The sequence below is a fragment of the Nyctibius grandis genome, chromosome 2 (genome assembly GCF_013368605.1).
Source record: "Nyctibius grandis isolate bNycGra1 chromosome 2, bNycGra1.pri, whole genome shotgun sequence".
NCBI classification, from domain to species: Eukaryota; Metazoa; Chordata; class Aves; order Nyctibiiformes; family Nyctibiidae; genus Nyctibius; species Nyctibius grandis.
The window spans coordinates 48,958,120-48,975,584 of record NC_090659.1 but is presented as its reverse complement, the minus strand read 5'-3'; the positions used below and the strand labels follow the sequence as shown (position 1 = coordinate 48,975,584).

Here is a 17,465-nt window from a genome sequence, read left to right as displayed (position 1 = left end):
CGGACAAAAAAATAAGGTCAGGAAACACCACCAATCAGCATGGGCAGATGGAGCACCTGGAAGAGAAGTGTAAGGCTAATAAGCCAAAAGCAGCAGCAGCTGAGAAAGAAGGCAGGATGCTAAGAGGGCAGAAATAAGACTATGGGGTGGGATGTAAACATGAGACACAAGGAGAGGAAACACTGGAATCATAAGGAAGGTGGACAGTAACACTTTTCTTCAAAATAAAAATACTAGTCTTGCTTTTAATATTACAGTACTTATCTTTCCTTAAAATAAAAATAAACTACAGGGAACACAAGACTTCCTGCGGTAGTCCTAAGTGGCTCAAGACAGCCTGGGCTCTTACTATAGCCATGCTGGCAGCCATTCATTTTTGACTTCAGATTTCTTCAACTTCCAATACATATTCAACCAAGCTAACTTGGAATACCAGACAAACTAGTAGCGGAGACTAGAGGCAAAATTCAACCGCTGTGCAATTCTGCAACAAATTCAGTAAGATTCGGGGGAAAGAATATAGGAGAAGATGAAAACACAAATGCTACCTTTGAATGACATTTTTCTTCTTCTTAATGGCTTGTCTTAATGGCTCTCTAAGTGTGACCTGGGCAAAGTCCTGAAGAGCTGCATAAATGGTATGGCGAATGGCATGATTGAAAACACTTTCCATCCTTCCCATCAGCACCTGAAGACCTTTGATCATGGCAATCACCTGCAAAAAAACATTTGTGTATTTTTCTTCTTTTGTTTGTATAATTGTTCAAAAAGCCCTTTTTTACATACAGAAAATGAGAAAAGGGGAATTAGCAAGTTCCAAAAGATAAAGGATAGTTTTCCTGTGCTCCTACTACATATTGAATGGAGGAAAACATGCTCTTTCAGAGTCAACACAGGGCATGCTGTCTTTTTGTACTGGGTATAGAAAACGTGTATAGAGAATGTTCTCCTTTGTATAGAATTAATCTTTGGAAAATCCCTGTTAAAAAAAAAAAGATTTATCTTACCTCAACCAAAGCAAACTTCTCCTCACTAGTATAATTGTATCTTGTTGCTCTTTCATACTCTTCTGCATTGTCAGGACAATCTTTATTAGAATATTTGTCAGTTGGGTGTACCAGCTTCCATGAATACTGCAATTCACACAGTCAAATAGGGAGAAAAAAGAGAGGGGAGAAAAAAAAAGGCCTGAAAAACACAAAACATAGCTGGACAAAAATAACATGCTTTAAGAAACACCCCAGTGTTTTCAAGAATATCTGAAAAATAATATTTGGTACTATTCTCAAAACCTGCATAAATTCTGAAACTACTGTCTAGTGGAAATTACAAACAATAATTTGCCTAATAAATTTTCTTGAAAGCCAGCGATCCTGTATTAGCTCAAAAAATGCAACTCACACTCAGCAAGCAATCCACTTCAAGGTATTTTTTACTGAGCAAATACTAGCATAGGCAAAAGTTTCCTCTCCACTTCAAGCACAAGAAACACAGAAAGACCTCAGAGCATAACAAAAAAAATCCATCACACCCATACACAAAAAAAAAGGAGCTTCCAACTTAGCCAAACATTCACATTTAGAATTCAAAAGACAACTGGAAAACTACACATTTTTGGGGGAGTTTTTTTAATGTTTACTAGGCTTAACGGTGTGGAAATAGCTGTATTATCTGTGACAATATCATCTGTACAGCACGCATTTTTCTTAAATACTGCCTTTTCAGTCACTGCAAACACAGCTCAAAATGTTCCTGAGCAGTGTCAGGCTGATCTAATGTCCACCAGGGTACATCTAGTGAAAAATCCTAGTCACATTCAAATACAATTTTCTCACAGTTTGAGTTCAGCAAATAGTAAGGTCTGGTTGATATTATCTTAGCATAAGTGTTAGATTACAGCAATATAGATTTCCCTACTATAATGAATTAATATTTGCACCAGTTTACCTACAGCAAAGAGCATCACACCCTGCAATCCAAATGCTACAAAGAGGGCACTGGGGAAATTCAACAAAGATAAAGTATTTTGGGGGCATTAAGTTGGCAGGGTTGAGTTAGACATCAAACTTATGGTGAATCATTTTATCTGAACATAGAATCATAGAACCACTTTGGTTGGAAAGGACCTTGAAGATCATCAAGTGCATGTAATAAGGTTCATCGATACCAAGTGAATGCGGAAGACAGGTAAATAAGTAGGATACTCCAGATTAGAACAAATTCTCAGTAGGAGGACAGGGAGAAGGTGAACGAACTTACATGGGAAGTACTTAAGGGAATCCATAAAAATCAGAAAGACAAAGAAAAGCAGTGATAATAGGCAAAAAACCCTGCTGTGGTCCTCAGAGAAAGTTTGTGCTGGAACTGGGTGGATAAAAACAGAGCTAAGAATGAGAGATTTTCCACAGAGATATAATAAAAAAGGAAGATTGTCACTGTGAAGAGAGAGCCTGAATGCAGCAATTTGCAATGACAGAAATAAAGACAGCAAGTCTGGGAGCTGCAGAGACCAGAAATAGATGACAAAAATCTCTCTTAAGAAAGAGAAAAGGAGAACAAGGTTTTCACCATAAAATACACTGTTGATTTAAATAGGAATAGGATAATACAGGAAAAAGCATGACTCATCTACTGGCTTTTAAAAGAGGCAGTTAAAAATACAGGAGAGAAAGAAAACTGAGTCTCTAGCTACGCCCACTGTGACTGCTCTGGATTCACGCAGTGCAAATGGCTTGATGCTCCCTCAGACATCAGAGGCAGAGGAGGAGCAAGTCTGGCTTCTCTCATATAATACATCATCTATTTCAACCTTTCCTAGGAACATGCTTTGGTGCAAGTAAGACATGCAGCTTTTATCTAAGTGTTGGCAGCATAGAAAGTACTCCTGCATCCTCCTCTTCAATTTCTGCCTTAAGCAGCTTCTTATTGGAAAAAACAGTCACTTTTCTAACTGGCATCTGTTTTTAAAATGAATTATTAAAATATAGAGAAACAACTCTGCAGGTTCTTTATTTCCCCTCTTTCATCTCCTTTCAAATTTTTCTTTCCCCACATTTACTTTCCTTTTGACCAAAAGCCTCATCTAAAGCCAATGGGAGCCTTTCCATCCATTTTTGCGTCTTTGGTTAAGACATTACATGCTTCGATTTACTAAGTGATGATGTCTAAACATAGCCAGTTGAAGCTGTTCTGTCATCTCCTGTGTGACTGCATGTTGGTATGGATATTTCTAACAATATAATTTTAAACAACGTTCAGAAGAAAATAATGAAGTTTTAGTCTACAGAATGAATGTATCAAGAGCAACATAAAAACGCCTGGTCAAGGCTCACAAGTGATCACCTATCCATTCAATACAACAAGTTGAATGTACTGTATGAGATTGTATGAGCTACTGGATCTTCAAAGCAGCAACATCACTCCTAGCCTCTGAGAACTTCATGTGCCTTCCTCTGAGAATGTGATTTGGAGCAGAAGGAAGAGGGCAATTAAGGGAACAAAACACAACATGCATTTTTCATTCCGTTAAAGCAAAGCCTATCCAACCTCACCAAGCCGCCTCTTTTTCATCTGGTTTTATTTCGCAGCTAACGTACCACTTCCATGACATGTGCACTCCACTGGGAGAGAAGCTGCAAGCCTTGGAGAGAGAGGTCAAAGAGCTTCCGATACTCCGCGTCTGTTTTTTGAGCTTCCTGTCGACCAGACCCAGTTACCACCTAGAACATTATTAAACAACAACAACAAACCCCAAACTCACATCAGAACACGCTGTATTCAGCATCCATAGTCAGATTTCTACATAGATTTCTTTTAAGCATTAAAACAGCATCATGTGCCAACACCTGCATTAATATCAGCTTTTTCTCCTAGAGACGTTAATAGTCAAACTTCACAGATTTTGGTCAAATGATGGAAACCAGTGGTATCCCTAAGCACCAAAATACTGTTGCAGATGAATTCAAGACACTGATTGTAAGGGCTAGACAACCTATTCCAAAAGAGACATGCCAAAAGTTCTAGGATATATATCCTACAGATATATATAGATGAATAAAAAAGCAAAATACTACTGCAGTTTGTATGATGTATCATTACTATTTCAAATTTAAATAGTGTAAATATGATGCAAAGACTGGGTACTAGTCCTGCAGCCAGATTTTCTTGATTCAGGTGATCAAGTTTTGTCATTTACCTAGCCTGAGGTTTACCTGCTCTTCAGATATTTAACAAAAACTGTTAATCAGTGATGTGAAATTTGCATGAAAAGCTCTAATCCCACACACCTCACTGTTGCTGTAACGAGCCAGTTCTGATATGAAACGCATATGGTCTTCTCTGATTTGGATCATCTGCTCACATATATTGTATTGTGGACTGCTGCTGGAAGACGTGCATGTCCATCTGTTCCAGATGACAAAAAAAACCCACCTACATCAGTTTAGGCAATAAATAGTACAACTGATACTGCAAAGAAACAACCACAATGCCTGACTTTTTTTTTAAAAAAAATCTTCATTCTCCTCTATTTAAGGCCTTTCCTCTTCTCACACCTTTACTTCTGACCCTGCACAAAAAGTGATGGATTGCCCTTCTGAGTTCAAACAGCACTTCTTCCAAGACTTAAAAAAAAAAAAAAAGAAAACAAATTCTTTTCTATATTTTTTTAAAGGCTGCTGCTACGAAATACAAACCAGCATCTGTCTTCAGAAGCATACACTTAGGGACAGGCATGAAGGGTACTGAAAGGCAGGGCAGAAGTACAGGTGTAGGCTGTAAGATACATCTAACTACCTTCACACTGGTTTTCATTATTCTTGTTTAACTATGAAGAGCCTACAGTGTGCTATTAAAAAAGGCACTATTAAATACTATCAACATGTTATCAAGAGAGATACAAAAGACATGCTACCAAGAATGTCATGTTAAGTAGCCTCAGATTTTTTAGTAGCTCAGTAGGCCCACTGCTGTTGATTTTCTCTTAGCAATTACATGCAGGTTATGTTTTTTTTCTGCAGGAATTAAAATGCAAAGCACTACATTCTAAATTCATGTAACTGCATGGAGGGAAGGTCTTGAAGGAGCACGGAAATATTTACTAAAACAAAGCAATAACCATAAACCATAGAACTATTTAGGTAAAAACTGGCTGCATTTTCCAGCCATTTTGCTGTGCTGCAAACCTAGCAAAAAAGAAAAAGGGCGGGGAGACAAGCTAAGTTGCTGCTCCATATACAATATACACATGCCTATTTACCCATGCACTACTACTGCTCACCTTGCTTAGTAAAATCCTTCATTTCTTTTAAAGAAAGTTTCATATTTAAAGGAAAAAATAAAAATGAAATTAGTGTAAGATAAAATTTATTTCCTCCAACCCAGGTGATAAGAAATGTCAGATGCAAGAATGAGCTCAGCAGCATAGAAAAGCCTTTAAATAGCCTGTTTATTTAGTTGTATTTATTATGTAAAGTACATTAATAGTAAAATACCCACACCAAAAAGTAGACCGAGGCGAAAAACCTATTAAAGTAATTACCACAGACCCACAGACTAATGGGTGATTATGAAAATACACTCCAAGGGTCTGACTTTCCCCAGCCCAGATGCTCCCCTCGTCGTTTCTTTCTCCCTCTTACCTGGATTTATTTTCCTCGTAATGGGCACTGGTCTTAATGTATCTTGCAAGTTCAATCTGCATGTCACCAAACAGTGGGACAACCTGCAACTGCTGTACACAGGGAATAAATCAGATTAGATTAATTATTAAGCACAAATCTTAGTGAAAGGAAACCATTATTTATCCATTTTATAGTCCAAAGTGATCCTTATTCCATTTAATTATATTTAAAATGCAAGGGGAATTACCTTTAAAATCACATACTAAGATCACATCTTAACCAACCTTAAAGAACTTGTCTATCTTGGCTAAATTTATCCTTTTCTTTGTATCCAGCTTATAGATGTTACTGACACTTCCATCCATCAGGTACAAACCAAAGCCCATAACCTGAAAAAGAAAAAAATCAAACCTCTTCATAAAAGGACCTCAGAGGTAAAAACCTGCTGCAGTAAGACCGTTCTTCATATCATCAAAAAAAAAGTAATATTTTTAAAAACAGCCCTGAAACACCCACCCTCCTTCAAACAGAATATATTTTCAAATATATACATTTCTGTAGTATTCTTTTATATGTATATTAGTAGTTTTTACATTAACATTAGCCTGATCAGTTATCCTTAAAAGATGCTACTTGTTTGTACAGAGGTTTAGCATACAAAAAAATCTCACTGGAACTAGAGTCTGGCTATTTTTAGACAGGTTTTTTTTCACTTCCGTCTTATTAAAATTCTGTATATGCAAACAAGTTTCAATTTAACATCTCTGAGCTATTGCTTTTTATGTCTTTCAGCGCATCTCTGAATTATACACATAAGAGCTCAGAAGCATCCAAAAAAAATCTAATTACATTTTATCTGTTACTCATTAAGTTATAAGTCAGTATTTACAATAGCAGGAGCTGAGCTTTAGCCGCTTTATGTGTTCTAAGCATGTATTTGCCAAACAAAAGGCCTAAATATGAAAGACACGTTGCACATCCCTGCAGAGAAAAGCAAATGTTCTAGAGTTTGTGTATGGGTTCAGGATGCTTCCATTTGGTCCTAATAAACAGAGCTCTTCAGAGGTTAAACACTGAAGTGACTCAAAATATTTGTCATGAGGCAAATTTTCAATTCTTACTCTATACCTTTTCTTCCACTACAAGACATGCAGCTGATAATATCAACCACACTTCATATTGCCCAGCACTCTCGTTACACGTACATATTCCAGCTAACTAAACTTATCCGCTTACTAACCGTAATTTTAAGCTACTTGTTCCCTGAAATATTTGATACACAGCCTCACCTCCAAATGCTTTTTATACAAATTTCCCACATATCTAAAAATAAAATGTAGCAGTTCCTTTCTGCAGTCATTATACTTCATAGAAACACAATTCCATAGAATTGGTTTCCTAGCATGGCTGCAGTTCAATTGAGTTCACTTCAATTTATGAAAAACAAAAATGGATTAGAAGCTTTCTAAATACATTTAGCATGTAACATAATAAACAGACAAGGGGGCGGTGGGGGAAGGAATAATTTGAGTTATTTGGTTAATCTGGTTCCTTTAAAAAGAACCACAAACAATCAGGAATTCAAACATCTGTGTCCTGCCTCAACCATTCTTTTTTAATTTCATACCCAAAAGAAACCTACTTTCAAAAGCATATGTTTCTCACTGGGTGTTAGATACATTTTGTTTTCATAGTAGTCCACACACAAATTCACAATATCTGCAAGCAGCTCTTCATAGCCAACGATCACCTCCAATTGCTGCTGTAAAGACTGGAAAAAAAGAAGAAAAGGATATTAGTCAACTAGTTACACTCCCTGGGGAACAACAGTTACTACCAAACTGGAAGAGTTTTATTTTAATAGTTTTGTAAAGCATTAGGTACTTCGCAAAAAGACAATTAAAGCTTACTTGTGTTATCTTGTTGTGGTTCGCAAGGAACATGGAGAGGTTCTGGGATTCTTGAATGGACTGAGGATCTGCCATTTTCCGCAGGAACTGAGCAGCTCTTTGAAAACAGAAGAAAAAACAGTATTTCCCTTCAGCAGGACTGCTTGTAAGCAAATCCATCCCCTCTCAACAGAAACATACATGGGTATACATACATTGGGGTCCCGCAAATCTGCCAGGGGAACTGTAAGCTGTCAGCAGATCTTTCAGTGCCAGTACAATGGCGTATCATTCACTGCTCATACAGGATTGTCAACCTCAGTGCACCTCTCACCCACAAACTTCTGAATCAAGCAGAAAGGGATCTTGGCAGACATGGCCAGTACTTTTTTGCCACAGCTTTATAAAAGTGAATTATCCAAACACAAGCTATGGACTCAAGAGTTTCTTTCATAAAAGATGAAGGGAAGGCTTTTTAAGAAAACAGTTGAAAAGGTGAAAGTTCACTATACAAGAGATATGGACTTAATTTGTCCCAAATGAACTGTTTTACAATCCCATATCCCACATTGCACCCTAGTTAAAAGACCCAAACCAAAAACCATTGGGTATATCCCTCAACTGATGGGGGCAGCAATGGCTCTATAGACCCAAGCCATACAACAACCCAGGAAAAGTCAGCTTTCCAGAAAACAGTTTGTCCTCCAAAAGCAGGCCTCCAAAGAAAAAGAAAGGCAAACGAAGTAAGTTTAAGAGGTCTCCAGGCACAACAACAAAAGACAACTACTGGTAGAGGTAGAAATTAAATCTCATGTAAGTGGAAGCAGGATAGATAAAATTGGCTAGTCATTGCCCAAATGAATGGTTTTCTTTGTGAAAGACAACAGATACTATAGCTAGTATAAAGACTGTGTTCCCCTGCTGCTCTGACCACCATGTTCAACAAGATATCTGATATCATCTGGCAGCTCAAGCACAAAACTTGGCCACTGATATCCTACCCTCCTCCTCTCCCTGCTACACCTGCAGTCATGATGACCTTGAACAGCAAAGCTGAAATGTCTTAAAAACAAGTGTAACAATGCTCAGCTACAAATGTCAAGAATGGATGCCAAAAATAGAACAGAATAGAATAGAATAGAATGGAATAGAATGGAAAAGAGTAGAACAGAACAGAATGGAATAGAATAAAATAGAATAGAACAGAACAGGAGTAGCGCAAGCAACCAGAAAGCCAGTTTCCTCTCAAAGTTAAAAAGAAAAGCTTTACTAAGCAAAGTATATTCATTACGTTTAGCGTACACCAAGACAGAAGTATTTGACAGCTTGGCATTAAAAGGCAGAAGAACCTTTTGCTCCTGGAAGAAAAGTATAAAGAAAATAGATTTACTCAACTGCCCAACTGCAGTCAATGCATCCCTAGTTTCAAGGTAATCTGTCCCACACCTGCAGGGACTACTTTTGAAGAGAAAGCTGTCAGAAAAAGAGCAACTGCTGCCATCTCCTGGGAGGCCTGTATCCTGGCAGCAGAAACCCAGGTAGGTCCCTTTGCTCCTTGCCACTTACCGCTTGTAGGCTGAATGGTCGTTCTTCACGCTGCACTTCATATTTTTCAACTCATCCAATACCGCAAACATGTTGATGAATTTGCCCAGTGTGATCAGATATGCTTCAGACACAAAGTCCTTCCTCCTCTCTGCGTGGCACAAGCGTCTCACCTCCCCACAAAATCGTTCAATCGCGTTTCTCTAATGCGGAAAAAAAGAGAAGAAATGGAGTAAAAGCCATGATGTTTCCAGGAAAGAAGTTTCATTGCATAACTGGAGCTGTTCCAATGCAAACATCACTGAAGCAGAAAAATGTTTAATGCATGCAAGGCTAACAAGGCATCAGCACAGGCTTTTCAGCTCCACTTCTGTGTACTTGCTGTGTGCTACAAGTGTCACCAGTGATTTTTGCCACAGAGCTTTCCTGGCACAAGAAGCGAGGTTCTTCTTTGCAGATTAAAGTCACAGAAGTTTAAAATCCCTTTGAAACAAGTGATTTCATGCTCTTTAGTGAGGAAGTGTTTATGCATTAAAAGGCAGATTATAGGTACGTTCCCTTAAAATAAAAAAAAAATCCAGAGCACACTGTAGATGCCAACTCTCAAATCATCCTGGCACGTGTTTATTTGAGGGCTTATTTCCAAGCGTGCATCAGGGCCATCTGAGATGGAGATTACAAGTACAAAAAAGATAGCAGCTTGAATGTAAAGAGGAATCTGTTCTGACTTTAGAGCACTAATCTCCTTGAACGAAAGGAGATTGTTTGTACTCAGTAAAATCTGCCAGTTGGGGAAGATGACAGGAAATATTACATTTCTATCAGTCTCCTCTTCCTGCATGCTGTGGGGCTCACAGGCTCTAGCTGCTCCAGCTCCCTCCAAATAATGCTTGGAAACATCCTCAGCCCATTGAACCAAATGGCAAGCTGCCAGCACAGGAGCAGAAAGCAAGACAGACTGCTATTAGGTGTTATCGGGTGGCTGGCAGGTCACAACTGGGCTAGCTTGCCTCAGTTATGAATTTCCATAGCAAAGTTGCACCTGCTGCTCTGGCGTCGAGACTTGTGGATCCCTCACTCCCCAAAAATGGTTTCTGTGCTGAGACGCTTTTATGTACACATGTGAAATGTATTGGATTTCTATTTCCTTTCCTCCTGCAGTGCCAGATCTCTGTCCCCACGTGCTACGTAGGGACCATATGCAATTACCTTTGATTTTATGCTGAAAGTCTTAATGGAGATCGCCCGAAATTTTTAACATACGCATTAGAAATTTTGCCCTTCTGTGAGACAATGTGGGGTTTTTTTTCTGAAGTATAATGACTAGGTTCAGTATCTGAGCACACAGTATCAAGCATACAAAATAGGAATATAAAAACACAAGCCTACTGACAAATTTTGTTTCCATTCCTTTTACCTGAAAATACATAAAATTCATCAGTTTCGTGACTTCTGGCTCCAGAACTTCCACAGTTTTCTCATAAATTTCTACTCTGTTAGGCTGCTCGTTGCACTTGACCTGAGGATAATTAAAGAGATCATTACACTTGGAACTTTCCATGATAAACCCTCAGAAACTAAGATCCTGAGAAAATGCATTAACATTCTAAAGAGACAAAATTAAGGCATAAATTTCTGGGTTTGGTAATTTTATGCTAGTCTTCTAAGGTTAACTGTGTGGAAAAAAAAATCTAAGATTTTTCTATTACCTCACAGCAAATAATTTAGTTGTCAAACACCTTGGTATGGTTAGGACAATATTCTTTCCACATTAAGCCACTTGCTTAAAATCATGCCCTAAAATAGGGCCAGAACTAGAAATTAAAACAGATTACCTGACTTCCACTCTAAATATTTAAACCACAGGGTAAGCCCTCCTTGCATTTCAGTACAAAAATAATTGCATTACAAGCTCCTTACAAAGCAGGCAGGTGCCAACCCATGGTCATAATTTTGTTCAGTTTTCTGATCCATCTTAATATTCTTCACGCCCCACACCTGTACAACCATTCCCAAACACCTGAGGCTGACTCGTCACCTATTCACAGGGTTCTATTTTTATATACAGATCAAGAAAACACCATATAGCTCTGGCATTTAGAAAATAACTACCTAGGATGTCTAGAAACTTAAATGTTTAACCTGAATGTTAATTCTTACGTGCTATGCTACCTGTTAAACCTGTTCTGAATTTAAGTTGGGGGGTGGGAAGGGTCCATTCTCTTGAATGAAATTTTGACCTCAAGCAGATCTGATAATCAAAGGTTTTCCTTCTAGAGCACATTACCTCTATACTACTCTTGAACCAATCAGTAAGACTGACACAAAACCCATGAGGTATTGCTATAAACGCTTTATCAAAAAAAAAAAAAAAAAAAGTAGTCCAGCTGGTCCCCAAGTGCTAAAGGACACTATTCTATGGCATGCCCAGCTTAACAATTCAGGAGTCAAAGTAGACTAAATTTCAGATCTCATTGACAAAGCTCTATCTGTGCAACTCCACATCAAAACAAGACAGACATTCACATGTTGCATGACAGTTTAATTTTCATCCTTTACCTGAGGAATGGCTCTTGAGCAGCTTCTCCATGTGTATAACATGACCGCATATTCCTGACCTTCTTCTAGCATTTCATTCTGTAAGAAAGACATTCAATATAATTAGGCATTGTAATACAAAAGGGTTAAATCCACTTGCCTTCCATCATTCCAAACCCTTGTCCAAACAAACCTATTTCTCTTATCAGAATGTATATGTACAAACACACATATATTGCAAGCAAATGATACATCATACTGCATGCATGTAAAATAATATTACCATAATTCATAGGCTCAGCTGGCATATTACATATACCAGAGCTGACCAGCTACTAAGGTCCAGCTTGGCTATAATCCAACAGCTAAAAAAAAATTCCATTTATTCTCAATCATCTGTTTTAGCACCCAACTTGAGGGAATTCACATTATCATCTTCATACCATTTAAGCCAACAGACACCTATCAGATCACGAATCAACAACTGCAGCAATCATGCTTACCTAAGGACAAAAATTATTATCTCCCCAGTTCAGATTGGTTTTTGTGTTGTTCTTTCTTCCCAAAACTAAAAATACTGTAATCTCTAAATACAAATAAAAATGCTAATCTGAGGGAGGAAGGTGGTGTTTGTTTTTCTTTTTAAACTCAGGCACTGCAGGTGGAATGGTCAAGGATTAGAGAGTCAGCACATGCAGAGCAATTCCTTTTTTACGTGTCAAAGGAGAGGTCCAACAACATCCAAACAATCAAAACAGGCTAAGGAGCCACCAGATAACTTTAAAAGTAGATTGGTGTAAATTTACATAATTTTCAGTAGCACGTAATCAGGTGCTTAATCTGCCCATTACACCGTTTGTGAACTGGCCTCTAGAATTACTAGACATATTATTCCTCATTTTCTAAGAGTGCCATGAAAAGACAAGTTCAGTACAGACCAACATTTGCAGCCTGCAAGTTTCTTTTGTATCCCAAAACAACTACACCATCAGCAGAGGTGGAGTTACTAGCATAAAGTCTTATCTTCCGTTGTGGAACTGTTAAAAATCACAGAATACCTTGCACAAAAGCATGCCAATAAACCACTAACATACACACCTCTCAGTGAGGTAGCCAACAAAAGCCCTTCAACACCACTAAACTGACAGAGAAATAGTGGAAATTTGGGAGAATGGAAGGTAATTTTTCACTCAAGTTACAGCAGCAATACAACTAACTCGCCTCAGAATACTGGAAAAATGCACAATGAAAGTAAAAAACTTTTGAGCAACATTGGTTGATCAAGAAGAAAGACAATTTTAAAATTATCAAGAAGTACATGTGCAAAACAAGAAAAGCCACACACTTTTTCATCTTACTGCCTCCTGAAGTGTTGTAGGTAACCTGGTTTCTGGATTTCTGTGACCACAATTCTTATAATGAACTGCAAGAAGACACGTTCCTCTCCTTTCATTCCAATTAATACAAAAATATGTATCTGAACATCTACTTACCATACTAGAATGGACTGTAGCTTGCTCAATGTATCTTGCAATGCCAGTGACAAATGCATTTCTGTCCTCAAAATTAGTGTTGAAGTTTGGCTGCAGAGAAAGCAAAATACAGAATTAAATCTTTGGTAGGGAAAAGAATTTTTATATATATTGCAAATATAAACACCCTTAGGTTTTGGTTTGGGTTTTTTCTTTTTTGAAAAGCACATACTGTTTTTCTTAACAGCAATGGGAAATGGAAAAACTCTTTTTCCTACAATGACAACATACCTGGTAAAGCAGAGATGATGGCGGGGGTTCAATACACGGCTGCTGATCTGGCAATGGTAATTCTTCCAAGAGATCCACATTGGACAAGGCATCCTCCAGTGTAACTTGAGCAGTCATTTTGCACCTGGTTAAAAAATACATACATAGCTATAGATATGTATACACCCATACATATAACTTTTTTACTGTAACTGTAACTTTTTATAGTAACTGTGTTACTATATACACAGAAAACAAATGAGTAATATGAAGAGCAGGGAACTACTTACGTTGTCGGAAACGTGCAGTTTCCCTTCAACAACAATGGAAGGGAAACAAACTGAAACCCAGCTGGTTTTAGTAAACGAGTTTACAGAAGACTTTTAGGACTAACGCCCTCCTCCTTACTTTTATGAATTGAGAAATGTTTCTCTTCCCCCACTGCTGCACACCAGAAATACACCAAAACTAGAGGAAAGGATGACCTCTAATGCTCACTTTTGAGCCAATGTGTCTTCAAACCCTTATGCACAGACACTACTACCAGCCCACCTTCAGGAGACCTGGCTGTGAAAACGTGCCAGCAGCCTACAGTGTTTCGTGTCCTAGGACATCCAGAGCCGCTCCGAGTAGTTAGCAATAGAGAGGTACAAAACCCCTCAGGCTCATGGCAACCTCCATACACCTCCGACTGCTGCCACTGCATGGGATTTTGAACCAAGAACAGTCAAGAGAAGAAATTTTAGGAAGAAAGGGTGGGTGGAACAACTCACATCATTCACTTTTGTATAATGATCTACTCCTCCTCCTTGGCGGAGTAAAAAATTCCTCACTTTTAAGGTAACAACTCTAACCAAGCTGTCTTTTTTTTTCTATAGGGCTTTGCAAGTTATTTCCCCTCACTTACCAGAGCAAAACCATGCACCTACTGTGACGGGAGCAGCTGAGCACTGACCTCAGCTCTAACCAGGAGGGCAGGAACACCGAGCGCCCACACCCCAGAGAAGCTGGGCCCTGCCTAACACGTGCCACCCCTGCGGAGCCATGCCATCCCCACATGTAGCAGGGGAATGAGCAGATCTCACCACGGCTTTGCCGAAAGCTCACCACAAGAGAGCTGGGACAGGCTGGCGATCCCACCACTCACTGCACTTTTAGTGGCCTGGCAGAAAAACCTCCTCACTTTCCCTTACCTAATTATGGTTTCCTGGGGAAAGCCCCACAGAAACAGCAGCTTTACCTCCAAGGAAGGGCTCAGCTGACAAAAAAAAAAAACCAAAAAAACAACACAAAACCCAAAGGAACAGGAAGGAAGCTGCCAGAAGTTATTATCTATCTACCTTCAGAGACCAACCCTGCGTCCCAAGCCACTGCTGCAAAGCAACATACCACGTATGGAGAGAGCTCGCCGACAACTTTGAACAACCACCATCGGAAAGGTCCAGGGGCCTTTTGCTTGTTGAAACACCAGCCCAAACCTTGCTTCAAGCCTGAGCATATAAGTTTTTGTTAAAATAAATAAAGAAGCAAACGCCCATATTGTGCAATTTGTGATCCCTGCCGAAAAACAAGGAAGAACTGGACTGACAGGAGCGCTGGCTGGCAGACCTGCGCCGAGATGCTTGCCCAACACCTGCCTACACCCAGCTCAAGCTCCTTCACAAGAACCACAGTTACTCTCAAATTAGAGACTGGCAAAAACCACAGCATCCTCCTTTTGATAAATAAACAAATGCCAAAAAAATTCCACGTCTGGGCAAAAGCCCTGTGAGGAGGTCAGACTCTCAACAGTTTTACCCTAGAGGAAACAGAAGAGAGTTGCCAAGAAGTCAGAGCATTTCAAATAAACAATATTTTAATTTCTGGTCTGAGTATATATAAAGCTTTAGCTAAAAAAAGAAAACAACACTTTACATAGGTTAGTTTAACCGAGAGGCTCTTTCCAACTGGAAACTTTTCCTCCTCTTAGCCTGTCTATGAAAGCAGAAACACCTGGCTGTGAGGCTGTGCCGGCGGTGGGACCGATGGGCCCGCAGCCCTCTTCCTCACTGCACTGCCGGGACAGGCAAAGGGCCACAGAGCACCAGCTCCCAGGAAGCACAACAGGGGCGTGCTACAAAAAACTGCTCCACCCATGCTCCAAAAGCCATAGCAAAAAATGGCTGCCTGTTCTACACCAAAAATCACTGCACCTGTCCACATTAGAGGGGAGCTGTCACCGAGTGCAAGGAAAGTATCAACACCCTCCCCCCAATCCACACATCTTCCTTCTCCTAAAAAACACAGTCCACTGAAGACTCAGGTCCCTGCTGCAGGAGAGAGACAGGCATTGACAAAAGCCAGGCTCCTGGCTTGTGTTTCCTCAGCACTACAAGCAAATACTCTGAAGATACAGCCCTTAATCCCCGCACATGCTACTTCAGAAAGCGCACCTGCACGCTTTTGGCCTCAGTATTTACAATTGCACAGCAGCAATCCGCCAGCATCAGCTTTTTATGTTCTGACTATCAGACATTAGACAATCTGTGAATTTTTTTAATACTTGGAAAATAATTTAAAAATAGAAACCAAGGCATAAGCAAAGCCAAAATCCCCCCTCACTTACAGTGCCATCTATTTAATAGCGCACGTCTGGGTAACCCCTGTTACCAAGACAGAGGCACAAGCTAAGAAACAAAAGCTTCCTGCTGCCCTCTGGGTTGTGAAAAGAAATAGGGGAACGTGCATTTTTCCAAGCCCTTCAGCACGATTTCCCAAAGACAGATCAGCATTTTTCAAACCAGGAAAACATAAGCAATTGGGCAGAGACTGTTACAAAAGCCTTCATGTTTCAAGGTCGCTCGCTGACAGATCCACTTTGTAATTTTGCCAAAGGTACCCACATGCCTGGTGTTTCGTTCGCCAAGTTCAATGCTCCTGTACAGCTTTTTACTCCGGTACCCAGCGAGACGTGAAAAAGGAAGCAGCTCCTTCCTGCCCAGCTTTGGCACATGCTTCCCCTCTGCCCCTCGGAGAAGCGAGCACCAGAGGTTTGACAACAGCAGCAGCGGGGGGACAGCCGGAGCTCAGCCACACTCACGCTGTGTTAGCCAGGAGACAATGTCCCACATCCAGGTGACACCACTGCACAGTCCATGCTACCTCCTCACCTGATGTGGAAGCCCTGGGACCAGGACAGAAAAGATTTTCTTGAAGCTTGGGCTCTTTTTCCCCTTTCTTTTTTTGCTGCTGTTGTTAATAAAACCAGCTCCAAAAGACAAAGGCTATTTCTAATGTACAATGATTTGTGCAAAGCAGAATTTTTCCCCCCAAATCTCAGGAAAATTAAGTCAAGAAAACTAAAATTCCCAAGACACAAAATTGGATAGTTTTGCCTCCTTAAGAGTCATTCGCTATGAGTTGTTACAGGTGAAATTACTGGGCAGGAGAGCTAATATTTTAACAGACTCCCTTTTGGCAGAGAACATAAGAAACTTCAAAGACCTACTGGAAAAATTCAGAAGCTGCCATCTGATTAGGAGTTTACCTAAATGAGAACAGATTAAAACACTGTAGTCATAGTGACAATTCTAGTTATACTAGTAAATTTAGCCAAGCTGTGAGAATTACTCTCTAACTAAATTCCTACGACGCTGTGTTTTCAGCTTCGTACCTACCTGAGATTTCCCAGGACAGATTTTCTCAGGTAGAAGATGTGTAAGAATTACTTCTGAAATAATCCTCTTTTTTCTTTTTGTTATCTTTGTACCATGACCCATCATTACAGCAATAAAGTCAAAATGCACTCCAGGAACACGTTTTCCCAGACCTACACAACTTAATTAAAAACCATTCATTACCTGACATCCTCCCTCCAAGAGAGAGAATCACATATGCCAGCATGCTGTTTTGCTAAATTTTGCTGTCTGATGAGCACACCCAGCTTTCTAAGCAGGAGACAGCAGCGTCTGTGCAGATTCTCAGCTCCTTTTTCTGGATTTCAAAGCAAGAAAATCCCTGTCTCCTGCACAGACAAGCTTCGGCCTTACAGTGCCAAGTCCCACCGTGTCCAAGGATCAGAGGCATCAATCACAGGGTTTTTAGGGAAACTTTGTGTATGTTAGTGCAAGGCCACTGACTAGGTTAAATTA

General features: G+C 39.7%; 1 protein-coding gene across 4 annotated transcripts in view; it reads right to left on the bottom strand.

Annotated features, from left to right (window-relative positions):
- The window catches only part of CYFIP1 (cytoplasmic FMR1 interacting protein 1), a 90,443-nt gene that overhangs the window by 54,546 nt on the left and 18,432 nt on the right, over positions 1-17,465 (bottom strand). For 2 of the 4 annotated variants that reach the window (XM_068417704.1, XM_068417714.1), the window contains exons 2-14: positions 13,357-13,480; positions 13,087-13,176; positions 11,615-11,692; positions 10,473-10,574; positions 9,077-9,258; positions 7,532-7,628; positions 7,264-7,392; positions 5,906-6,010; positions 5,640-5,731; positions 4,287-4,404; positions 3,597-3,719; positions 1,008-1,133; positions 549-715 (exon numbers count right to left, since the gene is read on the bottom strand). In XM_068417704.1, coding sequence (XP_068273805.1) covers positions 549-715; positions 1,008-1,133; positions 3,597-3,719; positions 4,287-4,404; positions 5,640-5,731; positions 5,906-6,010; positions 7,264-7,392; positions 7,532-7,628; positions 9,077-9,258; positions 10,473-10,574; positions 11,615-11,692; positions 13,087-13,176; positions 13,357-13,473 — 1,526 coding nt within the window. In that variant the 5' untranslated portion in view covers positions 13,474-13,480. Of the gene's footprint in view, positions 1-548; positions 716-1,007; positions 1,134-3,596; positions 3,720-4,286; positions 4,405-5,278; positions 5,298-5,639; positions 5,732-5,905; positions 6,011-7,263; positions 7,393-7,531; positions 7,629-9,076; positions 9,259-10,472; positions 10,575-11,614; positions 11,693-13,086; positions 13,177-13,356; positions 13,481-17,465 lie in introns of those variants that run through there. The other 2 variants (XM_068417723.1, XM_068417733.1) reach the window with 2 other exon arrangements.